The 13,106-nt window shown below is 39.9% G+C and overlaps 1 protein-coding gene across 2 annotated transcripts in view; it reads left to right on the top strand.

Annotated features, from left to right (window-relative positions):
• The window catches only part of ZNRF3 (zinc and ring finger 3), a 66,328-nt gene that overhangs the window by 24,516 nt on the left and 28,706 nt on the right, over positions 1–13,106 (top strand). Inside the window, exons 1-2 of one of the 2 annotated variants that reach the window (XM_066562575.1) lie at positions 3,064–3,152; positions 10,969–11,094. In XM_066562575.1, coding sequence (XP_066418672.1) covers positions 10,969–11,094 — 126 coding nt within the window. In that variant the 5' untranslated portion in view covers positions 3,064–3,152. Of the gene's footprint in view, positions 1–3,063; positions 3,153–10,968; positions 11,095–13,106 lie in introns of those variants that run through there. The other variant, XM_066562574.1, reaches the window with a different exon arrangement.

Genomic DNA, 13,106 nt, shown 5'->3' with positions numbered 1-13,106 from the left:
TTGTGTTCTGTTGTTACATCCTGTTCTAGAGCCTCATCTTGTGTAGCCACAGAAGAGACTTGGGCTTCACCTTATTTCCACAGGATACAGGTCAGAGAGATTGTGCTGACTGGAGCTGACAAAGAAGTGCCTTTAAAGCAAGGTGTGATGTTTGGATTTTGCCAGAAAATGTGCAAAGCAGGTGCAGAGCATGAAGGGTGCTGTGGAAGTAATTTCTTGAGAACTTGATGCTGGAGAAAGAGGAGACACTTTGGAAGCAAACAGTGCCTATTTGGAGACCTCTGCTTTCCCTTTTGGGTCCTTTTCCACTAAGAGTTACCTAGCACCCTAAAATGTTTTCACATGGGCAGAAGCCATAAATTGAATACAATCCATTGAAGTAATCTGGGTTATCAGATGAAAGGAAGGTCAAATTATAAGTTTTAGGAAAGGAAAGCTTGGAGCACAAAGTGGGGAAACAGGGATATGAGAAGGCATGTGACAGCTGGAGTTGGAAACAGAACTTCTGTAAACTTCACTGGTTTGTGTGTTGGTCCAGAATGACTTATGAAAGCTAAAGAACCTGACCAAAAGGCAAACTTTGAGAAACAATTTAAGATGAACACTACGTTCAGATTGTAAACTGTCACAAAGATTTTCTTGGAACATCTTTTGGTTGCTGCAGTGTAAGCTAAACGTAAATGTAGAGACCTGGAGAGTGCTTTGTAATTGATGACAAAATTCAACGCAAGAATATGATAGTTATCCTCAAGTCAGCTATTTATAAATTTAGAAATCTTGAAGGTTAAGCTTCACAGAAATCTGCAAAGATAAGAGATAAGGGGAGGTGTCCTAAATAGTCTAACTAATAGCAGCATAACAAAGAAGTAAAGAAGACCCATAATACCCATAGCTGATTCCAATATTTTTCTTCCTCTGATGTCTTGAGAGAGATGTGTGAAGGGATTTGCAGTAGATTGGGTCAGAACCGGTTTTATGGCAGAGGAATGAGGAAAGACTGAACAGAGCATGCAGCACAGGTACTTTCATATCAAGACAGAGGAATAAATACAATTCCTTAGAAATAATGCAGTGTGAGAGGGAGAGTGTGGAGAAGAAGAGTGGGTTCTGGAAAGTCTGGTCTGGGCAGTGAGAGCAGGCACTGCTGGAATCCCACCTCTGCTGGGCCTGTGCCTCAGGGTGTGCTGCAGGCTCCGGGAACTGGGAAATCCTTATTCCACCACTGAGCTGGGAGCACATCTCTGACATGGGGGTTTGTTTGTCTCCATCACATCACTCTGAAAGACACAGAATCAGTGTTCTAGGTTAGGCTGTTCAATTTTCGTCATATTCAAAAACTTCAAAGAGCATCTTGTGCAGCACAGGCTGCAGGGACTTTTCTATTGGCCAGAGATTGTGAGGTTCATAGAATCTTGAAAGAGTGTGTATGTAAATACTCAAAAATCAGTTCCAGTTTTTCTCACACTAAACTGAGAAACAGAGTTGATCTTTAGGCTGTGAACTATTACATTTCAGCCTTGAGAAAACTTACTTTTCATGCTGACTAAAGCCGACTGTATCTGTATTTTCCTTCCCTAATGGTACTTCCATACTGATTGCAGTCAAGGGTAGAGATCAAGAATTTTCTAAATATTAAAACCTTTTTTGCTGTCAGCTTTTTTTTGTACTGCAACCCAGAGGATTTGTTCAAGCCATGTAGCTTTGGTGCCATTTGAATTAGCACTCAGGCTGCCACTGTGCTGACAGCAACTGAAACTTCATGCTCCAAAACACACGCTCAAGAATTGTGTCTGTTCATCCTTAGCAGATGCCAGCTGCTTCCCTTCTTTGTCTGTTTTGGGGAAGATACTGGGCATGACGTGGGAGGTAAATATAATGAAATTATTTCTATCCTACCGTTACTTGATAATTCAACAACTGTATTTTTAAGCTCTGTCAGCTAATTAAGACACTTAAGAGAAAATTAGAACAAAGTACTGGTTCTATCAGGGAAAAATGAGTTTTCTAAAACAGAACTACAATGTTAAAATTTTAATTATTTCTCGAATTTTTAATTTTTTTGTTAATAATAGAGCAATTTTGATTCCTCTTTGCATTCCGATTTTACTTCATCTGTTAGATTTCACTGCTTGCATTTGCAGCTGCTTTTCCTGTATTTGAGGGCTAGGGGCTTAATTTTACATTTGGACATAATGTGCATATTTAATAAAAATGCCTGAAAAAGTTATGAGAATTCTGAAAAGCAGAGTCTGGGATTGCTCTTATGTTGGCTTCTAATTTTTATGCAAATATTTCAGGTAGCTAGGAGTCTGTTATTTGTTATTCCACAGTTTCTCTTAGAAAAATAACACAGATTTTGTTGGGTAGTGTTTGCAGGCAGTGTTTATTGTGTGACTGCCTCCCAGGCTCCAACTCTGAAGAGGTATTTATGTTTTCTGTGAGCAGTAAGGAAACTACAGCTGGCTGTGCATTATCTGCTGTACCTTTTCCATCCCTCTTCTAAGCATAGTCACTGAGACAAAATTTTAATTTTGAACTGAGTAGAAAGCTGATCCTTCCTGCTGCCTCGTGCCTAGTGCAGCATATTTTACACTATACATCTTGATGAGTTTAAACAGCAGTTCAAGTGTCTGGAGTGCAAAAATGGGTGGAGAGAAGGATTAAAATATCCTAACCCCTTCTCTTTTGTGCTTCCCCTGAAGCAAAGTGCAAAGCTGCCCACTTTACACTGCCAGCTCCAGCTTTATCCTCCATCTCTGAATTTCCCTGCAGCCCCAGGGGAAGCTGCACCTCTGTGGCTCTCCCACAGCTGCTGGACTTTGATGAGGACATGCCTTCGCTCTTTCCACTGGCCTCCCTTGGCAACCAGCCCTTTGAAGATGACCTCTTGCTGTTTGCCTGTTGTCTCTCTTGTGTTGGATTATAGATGAGAGGTTGGCGTGAGGGGAAGGGGGATGGAATGGAGTGTTGTGCATTTTAAGCCTCATTTCTTTCTGCGTTCTCACCTTTTTTTTTTTTTCCCCTCTCTGTGGCTTTTACCTCTCTGTGTAGATAAAATATTGTCATGCATATGGAAAATGGTTTCTGGCAGAAATACAGAGTTCCTGCTTGGCATGTGTATGTAGGACAAAAGAAGTTTGATTAGTGTCGTGGTAAGGACTTTATGTTCTTTTGTAACAATCTACTCACATTAGTTCCCTTCCCCCATCCCTCTTTTTAAGTACAATATTGTTCTTAGTTATAGGGCAGCCTTTCTCTGTGTGCATGTTTTCTGTCCCTCTTCCCTCCCTCTTGCCCCAGTGAATGCTTCCTCTTGGGGACAGGACAATATAATCACCTTGGTAATGAAGGCCGTGGTGTGAGATGGCAAGGGATGCTCTAGAGCTCTGTGCCTGGCTCACATTTTGCATGGACACTACTTCTGGAAATCCAAACAATGAGACTTTGCTAAATATTGAGAATATCCTTCATGAGGGTCTTATAGGGGCAGTAGCTGTAGGGGAAGAAGAATGGTATTATAGGGGATCAAACACATCCAATTTTCACTATGGTGAAAGGTGAACAGGTGAGGTTATTTAGGACAGAACATTGCAAGTAACAGTGGTTTTTACACACTTTTACAAATTCTACCATCTCCTTTTTCAAATTTTCTCAGTGATGAAATTAATCTTCGAAGTTAATAATAGAAAAAATTAATAATTGAATTATGGCAAGGAGAGAAGAATGGTAGTTGACATTGATGTGGAATATTGATGAATAAAGGCAGGAGTAATATGTTTGAGGGTATTTTACAGACAACATGCAGAAAATAATCTGGATGTACCTGTGTATGCAGCTGGAATGCTTCAGTGCAGCATTCCACCCAAAATTAGAAGAACAGGGTGTGGGGGGTATCTGTGATCTGCAGATGTAATTAGTATATCCTTATACTGCTGTGTAATTGGATCTTCACTTTCTAACCCAAATGATGCCACAGAAATAATTTGTGTTATTTTTAACTCCTCTTTCTCTCCTTCCCTACCCTTCTCTGTCTAACAAAGTTCCCCACAAACCTGAATGCAAGCAAACCAGCTCTGCTTGTTAGTAGCTCATTGCAAAATACACAAAATAAGATCTTCTCTTGTCAGAGGTCACCTCTTACTACATCAAGGACTGCCTGGAAAGCCAGGATCTAGACCAGTTCAGGTGTCAGAAAAATGAACTGCAGTGAGTTTGGATGTCTCAAATCAGTACAAAGAACACCTACAAAGAACAGTCACTGCTGGTCTGGAGTCTCACAGTACTGTGAAATTTTGGGTCAGCATCAGATCTGTCAATCTGTTAAACTTCCTTGCTAAAATTCAATTGGCAAATAAATAGTTTTGAGACTTTTCAGAGCTGTGTGCTTTTGTAAAATGAAATACTACCTTCTCTGGTGTGTGCACGTGTGTGTGTTGTCTTCTGATTCCCTCCTAAAAGTCTTGGAATTTTCATCCCAGCCAAATTTCCTAAGTGTGCATCTCATGTGCTTTTGGCAAGGGAATGCAAAGGGAAGTTTCTTTTAGGGTTCCTTATATGAACAGCTTCTGTCAGCTGGGTTTGGGAGCTTGTTTGTTTGGGGTTTAGTGTTTGGTTTGGTTTTGTTGCTGTTTGTTTGGGTCTTGTTGTTGTTGAATAGTTGTATTCATTCTTTCTGGGCCCCAAACACTCCCTAAGGTTGAACAAATCCCATTATGTTGTACAGTCTTTGTCAGAGTGTCTTCATACTTCCTACTCCATTTTCTGCTAGAAAACTTAGTTGCAAAGTATTGGTAACTCCTTATCAGGCCTTTAACTGAAGCCAAGGAGATTTTATGGCAGTGACCTAATATTTTCAGTTACTAGTCCCTGCTTGAGTGCTATGGGACAAATGCAGTTTTTCATGAGATGTAAGATTATCCTGCTTTTCCCAGCCAGTTATGATTATGTCTAAAGTTTTGGTAATTAGTGTGTTTTGGGGGTCTGTCTTGTTTGTTATAGAAACAGAAATTCTTTTGTTTTATCATGTAACTACTGGCCTTCTTCTGCTGAAAGTAATTTATGAAGGTATCATTGTATTCCAGATTTTCTCTCTAATTTCTCCCATCCTGAGTGACATTATGCCTTCACTTTTTGCCAGCATCTTTCCACCAATTTAAAGGAGGAGGGGGAAGCCACAAGTGTAAATATGGCTTTGTTCTCCTTTGGTCTGTCAATACCATGGTGGGAGAACTCCATGTAATCAAAGCACTTAAATTTCTGAGAGAAGAAATCTTCCTTCAAATTGTCTACAGTGTGTACATCCTTTCATGAGAGTTCTGCTTTTTGAGATGCTTTAAAGGAAGGATACACCAGTTTTCTGTTTGAATGGACCCTGTGCAAAGGAGCTTCCTTTGCACAGTGTTTGGAATAATTAGTGTCCAGCTGCCTTGTTGCAATAAATTGCTCAGCTGCAAAGCTTGGGCTGTACAATCCCTGCTTGTGCAGCAAATCTGGTGCAAATGTGCTGAGTTCATGTTTGTAAACATGTGTTACTGTGCACATGCTGTGGCTATCTGTGGTGTCTCTGAGCTGGGACAGTCCTAGCAGGAGGATGCCTGGGAATGTCTTTCAGGCAGTTCTCCTCCTCTCCTGAGGGATTTGAAGCTGGACCATGGCACAGGTGAATTGAGTTTGCTGATGAACTAGATCAGTGCTGAGATCTGGTTCCCTAGTTAACAAAACCTCCTTTTGGCTGCTCTTCAAAACTTACTGCTCCTTTTCACAGGATCTGCTGGGCTTTGTGTAGCACTGGCCAGTCTGCATTGTAGAATTTGCCCGGCCTTTCCTGCATGGTGGATGTGTCCACTGAGTATCTCTGGTTTCACATTCAATTACAGCACAGGCTGGATTTCTCATCATCCCTTTTGGCATGCTTCCTGGAGTAAGTGGACTGTGAGAGGATTTCAGGAATGCCTGATGCTCTTGCTGTAGAGAAAGTTGAGTGGAAGCCACTTGTGGGTTTGGTGCTGACCACTGGCTTGGACAGCATGGTCACAACTGATAGCCAAGAAAAGCGCCCTGCTGAACTGCTCAGGTCCTATCATGTTACATTTTGTGGCAGTTTGGTTTTTTGCAGGATGTACTTCTTTAAAACAGAAAAAAATATGCCTGAAAGGGAAAAGAAACCATATTCTAACGGAGTTTTCTACTTGTGCTGGGGAATAAACATTCTTCTCTGCATGGCAAAGCTGCAGAGGGATAGGGAAATGTTTCTGGCTTTCACCTTTTCCAGAAAGGCTGCTGTGTTCCAGCTGCAGCCAGCATAAAAACCCTCATGTTTTACCATGAGGCTGCAGAAACAATAGCAATGCCTAACTTTTCTTAAAAGAAACCCTGTTCTTTAGTTCTTGAAAAATTCCTCCCCCTATTTGTACAGTTTTGGATTGCTTATGTGTAATGGCACATTCTACTGAAGCCTTTTTCAAACAGCAATGACACAGTGGAGTTAAGGCCTGAGGCTTTTCTTTCTGGTGGAGTCTAAGTAATGCTGGGTTGGAATATTGCAGTCAAGAACCTTAAATCAGTTTTTGGTAAACAGCTTGCTGTGTCAATACAGAAGAGTATGTGGAGAGAGGTTTCCCAGATCTGTCTTCTTGGATTTTGCAGATGAGTGTGGCATTCTTTTCCTGGCATCAGGGGTCTTCCCCCAGTCTCCCATGACCTGTGAAAAATAATAGAGCTTGATGTGCAATTACAGCATCCAGCTCTAATTAGATATTTGGAGGCATCCTCTGATTCCTTGGACACCTTATGCCAGGTTTGCATGGGTGATTCCTAACTCCATCCTCCTTACAGCTGTTGGTTGCTTGCTTTGTTACTGCTTTGTGCCAACCCCATTCAATAGCAGACATTTATTGTTTGCAATTCTTCTTGCTGTTAATATACTTGTTTGTCTTCACATCCCTTGCCAGTTTGAGCTCCTAATGGTTGCCTAATTCTCTGCATCTCCAAGGAATATTTCTGTATTTGTGAGTGTGCCCCTTGTTCCCTATGTCTATTTCATCCAGCTTCTGGAGAGTCTAGGACCAAAATACTGGATTGTCTCTGAATCAGACACTCTGCATCCTTAAGTACTTTTTGGTGAATGAAGTTGTTATTTGTTCAAAGTCTGTTTGGTGACTTACTGCATTTTGGATAAAGCATCTACATTCAGTCCAATTTTTGTGTTTAATAAATCTGGTTTGACAGGGGAGATGCTTACTACAGAACTCCCAGCAGGGGTGTACTAATGGCTTTTCTGCTTCCTGTAAAACACATTGTTTGGTTGCCTTAATTTCACTTGGGCCTCAATACACTTCAGATTTTGGATCCTTCCTTTAGATGAAGCTTCCCTGGGAAAAGGGAATTGGAGGAAGGAAACAAGACCTAGAGCTTGGGAGTGGTGGCAGGACACTGAGGGGCTGGGTAACCAAAAGTGTCTGAAGTCTGAACTGAGTTATCAGGCTCTGCTTCCATACACCTGGGCTAAGCCAGGAAAGCAATCTCTTCCTTTCAGCTACCAGAGGCTACACCTGGTTTAGGAGAAAGCTTTCCCTGCTGATAGAGTTCCTATTCAGGTTGACTAGTTTTTTATGTTTTCTTTTGAGCACTGCAAAACCTCATAAATTTTATTTCAAAAGCCTGTCTAGTGAAAGAATGTGAATTCATGTGGACAGAGATGAATCCATGCCAACTGCATTCCCGGTGGGAAAGCTATATGGAGTGTCTGTTGTTTCAGGCTGTACAGCAATAAAGAGTTTAAGTCTTCACAAAAAGACTGAATAGTCCTGCTCCTTTTTAGAGGCTGGTGCACTGTAGTGTTTTGAATTTGCTTTTTACTGTGACATTTTGAAACTACTGATAATTTTCCACCTCACAGAAAATAATTAGTTTTATTGTTGCCATTGTAGGTTGTCCATCATCTCTTTTGTTTAGTGTGTTTAAAGTCAAAGATGTCTGTGATGGAGAAACACCCTGGATCCTTCCTGGGCATGATAAATATTTTCCTTTAGCCTTACTTTTTTGTGTTCTTTGATTCAGTGATTAATTCACTTGTGTTGTGACAGGAAACCATGAGAACATGGCATACACATGCACTGGATGAGTCCTGTCACCATCAGCCCCAGTGAATGGTGTTTCATTCCATGTGGGCACCTAATCAGAAGTAACTCCAGTGTTTCAGGCTTGAATTCTTAAATTCAAATGCTCTCGTTGCACTTCTAGTTGATATCTCTGGTTTGGAAAATTACAGTACATTTTATCTGTCATGATCTACAGAGATCACTACAGTGTAAGCTTGTGGTATCCAAGCAGAATCTACCAACTGCTTGTGGCTTGTAGTGCTGGAGTGCTTTTCTGGACAGAAAGTTTTCTGTCATTGAAGGCCATGTCTTATTGGCCTTGGTGCTGATTCTGGGGTTTTTCTGAGTCTTTAATACATTTTTGTAAAAGGAAGAGAGGAAGCTCTTTCAGGTTTATACTGATTTCCAGGGACAAAACTGCCGAGTGTGCTTGGTGAGTCTGATCCAGAGGGTCATTCACACTTGGAAGCTGGTACAGAATAACAATATTCCAGTGGAGAGTGGCAGTGGAAAAAATTTTCTGTTCTTTTGGCCTTCTACCTTCTTTAGTCCTTTTTCTCTGGACTAAAGTGGGTAGAACTGTTATTTATTCTGTGGTTGGGGAAAAAAAGACCAAAGCTTTTCTATATATGAGACTGTGTGTAGAAAGATCCTGAGCTGTTCATACAGCATTTTGTAATACTATAATGCCTAATCCTGGCAGACATAAAAAAGGGCAAAAGGGTGAAAGTTCTCTTTTAATCATCAGGACTTTTTAGGTGATAGAGTTACAGAGCAAAGTATTCTTCATCTATTGGTTTAATGTTTGTCTGCCCTGTAACACTAACCCACATAAAATTGCTGCAGCTCTTTATAAAGTTATTTTAGACCCTCAGCAATGTATACAGATTTTGTAACCTTGGATAAAAGCACCTGAGTCGTGGTTTCAGTTTTACCCTTTCAGGCATGTGCAAAGTGCCCCAGCATATTTCAATGATTTTGAACTAGAAAGTTCTTAGATATGGGTTATGGTTTCAAAGCTCAGTTGATATACCCTGTGTCAAGGGAATTACATCAAGGAAATGGTTCTCTGTTTCTTTAGATGCTTGATATTGATTAAAGCTTTGTGTTTGCTTAAAGGATCCCATGGACTCTTTGGGGGGTTGATTATGTTGGTATATCTGCCCTGGCAGTTTAGGAGAGAGCACTCGGCCTGACTCCATCTCTGTTTTTATGTCTGTGCTGAAGAGTTTATCCATCAGATACCGAGTTTATGGAGTGGTTCATCTTCCAGTGATAGTACTTGCCCCCAGGTTTTAGCTCTAAGTTAAATTGTTCATCCATGTGAGGTGGTAGACAGCTCAGCAGTGTGTGGTAGTAACTCATTTAGAAAAAAAAGAAAAGGAGAAAGGTTAAATTAAGAGCCTACCTAGTAGAGTGTGGCTTGGTTTTTTTTTTTTCTTGGAATGTTTTGGTGATGAATCTTGAAAAATAACAAGTGGTAGGAAAATCCCTGTATTGTGTCAGTTCACTGTCATGTTTCCCATATTTTACAGTAATCACCCAAGTTATTCAGAAAGTTAGGGCCCCACAAGATAATATAAATAGCACTCCATGTATTGTATCACTTGCAAAATGGAAGTCAGGGTACAAGACATGGGAGAAAAGGAGAAAAGGACAAAACGACAAGCTGGTGATGCAGAAGTGATGGTAGGATTAGGGGCCATTACATGGTGCTACTTTGCATGGATTAGTGAGGGGTATATATATGTAAATTATTGAGCAGTATAATCTCCTCCTATTATAATCAGCTACCAGAAAGCAGAGTTGTCATAGTGTTGGTATCAGTTCCTGGTTTTCTTCAGCTAGTTTGATAAAGTTAAGATTTAAGGAAAGACACTAAATTGGATGAAGTACAGACTTTTTTTTTGCAAAGACCTCTAAATATATGTTAAAGCCTGGGAAACAGGCAAGGGTCTGTGAAACATCCAAGGAAAAAGAGAACAAGGAGAAGACAGTAGAGAGTATAAGAAGTGAGATGTGTGACACTCTAGTTTATACACAAAGATATTATCCTAAGGAAGGGCAGCAATTTGGAGAAGACAAACGAGGTGTAGGAAGCTCCTTGCCATAATAAAATTAGAGTAACTACTGTAATTAGAGTAACTACACCAAGTGTTGGAAGGAGTAGGAACAGATTAAATATTTGAAATTAAAACAAAGGCATATTGTTGCCTAGAGTAAGAAACACAAATGTCTGAAAGGAGACTGAAGTTTCTCACTTCATGATAGCCCTACCCCCCACATCATTTGGGTTCAGAAAACAATAGAGAATGCTTCACAATGGTTAGGAAGTTTCTTGTATCTTACTTTGGCTTACATGACAGGCTTGTTTCAAAGGATGACAGCCTGTTAATACTGTGCAATTATTTAAAAAAAAAAAGGTGATAATGGCTCTGAAACATGGGGTCTGGATCTTAATGATGTGTAAAGCTTTTATAAGGGACTCTGCCAAGCAGTTCGTATTATTTCTGTCGGTTTGCAAGGAAAGGTGGCTTGCAATACCAAGGAGGGCTTTGTAGTTAAGAATTTTATATCTGAGCAAAGGACTTAAAATCACATTTAATTGTTAGCCTTAGATGATTTTTAATAAGCAAGATGACAGCTTACATAAATTTGCAAAGATTTTGTACTATTTTGTATTTTTGGCATGCTTCAGAAACGTTCTGAATTCTTCATATATGCAGCCTTACCTTTCAGTTTTTCTGGTGTATCTTAACTTAAAACAAATATACTTTAATCTATTATTTGTTATTATTATTATTTTTTATGTATGTATGGTTTTGAATTCTAATGATTGGCTAAAAGTTTCTTTTTGATTCTGTTTCAGATGCATCCACTTGGACTGTGTAATAGCAATGATGAGGAAGACCTGTATGAATATGGCTGGGTAGGAGTGGTGAAATTGGAACAGCCAGAGTTGGAGCCTAAGCCATGCCTCACTGTCTTAGGAAAGGTAAGGGGATAGTTGGGGACTGCACCTAAATGTTTCTTGGAAGGATTAGTTCCTTTCTGAGAAAAATCAGCAAGAAATAAACCCAGGGAAAATTCCCCTTACTCCACAGAATATTCCTGTTTTGCTTGTTTTCTCTCCAGGTACTTCAGGGAAATATGCTGTCCTAACTCAGTTGATAGAGATGGTGATGGGGAGCTGAGCATTCCCTCTTTGAGTTCTGTAGGAACCTAAGAAAGATGAAAGCAAAAATGGCTTTTTAGCAGAAGCAGTTTCGGAGTAGAAAGGGTGAACTGCAACTGTGATTCTTACTTGGTCAAAGCAGTCAAAATGAAAGCATCTTCCTGGTTTTCCTTAGGCACAATTTTCTAAGAATACATACATCAATTTTCTCTTTTTGGGGAAAGAGAAACTTTCAACCCTAGAAAGATTTAGTCACTTTAATATCAGGATAGATACCTCTAATAACAAGTGAATTTTATTGTACTGGTCAAAAAAATAAAAAATTTCATCATCCTGGAATCTCACCATGGATTGGGGCCTCTGAAATCTTAAATAAAATGCAAAGCTTTTCTCTTTGTTTTATGGGGTGAAGTCACTAATATGCCATTACTGCTCCCAGATATGTTAAAAAAAGAAAGGTGACCTTCTTTTGTTCATGCCTTAGAATTTTTGAGTATTGAGGTTATTATATGTTGGCATTGAAGTCTAGAGGGTTTGAAAGTGTGTGAAAGAGCATAGGCCACAAGTTCTATCAGTAACTGAGTAGTTGAAAAGTACTGCATAACAGGAATTCATCCTAAAATCCAGCTGCCTAAATTTGGTAGGATTGTGTTGGTGACTTGAGGTTAGCAGTGGATCAAGCAGCAAATAAAACTGCAGGTTGACATTTTTTAATGTAAAACTTGATTCTGTAAATTTATAAACAAAACTTCTAAAATCTTCACCTTTCCAAGGAAATGGGAAGCCATCTAATTGTCTAAAAGTTGCTGCAGGTTTAACTTGGGGTATATGGAGAAACACATGTCTTTAAGAAGTGGCTTCCCTTTCTATTGAATTTCAGCATAATACAGGTCTTTTTTTCTAACTTGGAAAACTGTTTTTGTTTCACAAAAATTCTAAGTGTTGCTTCTTTGTTCTTAGAAAGATAATCTGAGGATGAGATCTTGTAAGGATGGGAATTAAAGATTTAGTCCTGAAAGATGCATACTCCATAAGCAAACTCCAGGAGTAAGTTTAATTTTGAGGCAAGCCATTTCAGGAAGGAGTCTGGTCAGTCCCATCTGTCAGGCTCTTGAAAATTAAGTGATGAAATAGACGTAAAAAATGGATAAAGAAAGTTGAAGCAGAGCTACCCTGCACCAAAAAAAAAAGATAAAATTCTATACCTGGCCCACTGCTTTGTGCCCAAATCCCACCATGTCCTCTATACTCTCCATGTCCCCAAAGCCACACCCATCTCCAGAATAAGTTCAGCTCAGTATTTGCTGATGTTTGCTTCCTAAAGCTTGGCCTGCTGAGCAACAGACTCTGGCTTTGCTTCAGGAGCTCTGTAGCATCTGCTTTGATGAATAATGATGGTGATATGACATAGGGTGTGTCCAGAGAATTAGGGCAGGGAGTTCCAAATGTGTCAGTTTATGTGTAGCAATTTCAACAGGTGAAAAAAAGTCTGGCCAAGGTTCTAGTCAATACTGCACTGCATTTCATTGTTCTGGATTTTCTCTACTTGTTCTCCTCTTCCTGAAATATTTCTTTCCTATTTCATGCTCTCTGCTGTAGTTTCTCCTCTCCATCTTTTGCTAGCAACCCTTCTGCTGAGTTCTCACTCTACTCAAGTTATGTCCTGATTTAGAAGGACTTCTCAGAATTCTTGGAATATTGAGTGCAGATAGCAGCAGGATCATCAGCCCTGAGCTTCTTTCAGGTCTATCAGTTAAGCCAGCCTGACTATCTTAGCAGTGAGAATAAGTTGTGTTGTGATTGTTTGGGTCTCTGAAATGTTCAGTTTCCAT

Source organism: Molothrus aeneus, chromosome 18 (genome assembly GCF_037042795.1).
Source record: "Molothrus aeneus isolate 106 chromosome 18, BPBGC_Maene_1.0, whole genome shotgun sequence".
Lineage (NCBI taxonomy): Eukaryota > Metazoa > Chordata > Aves > Passeriformes > Icteridae > Molothrus > Molothrus aeneus.
This window is presented reverse-complemented; position numbering and strand designations above follow the sequence as displayed.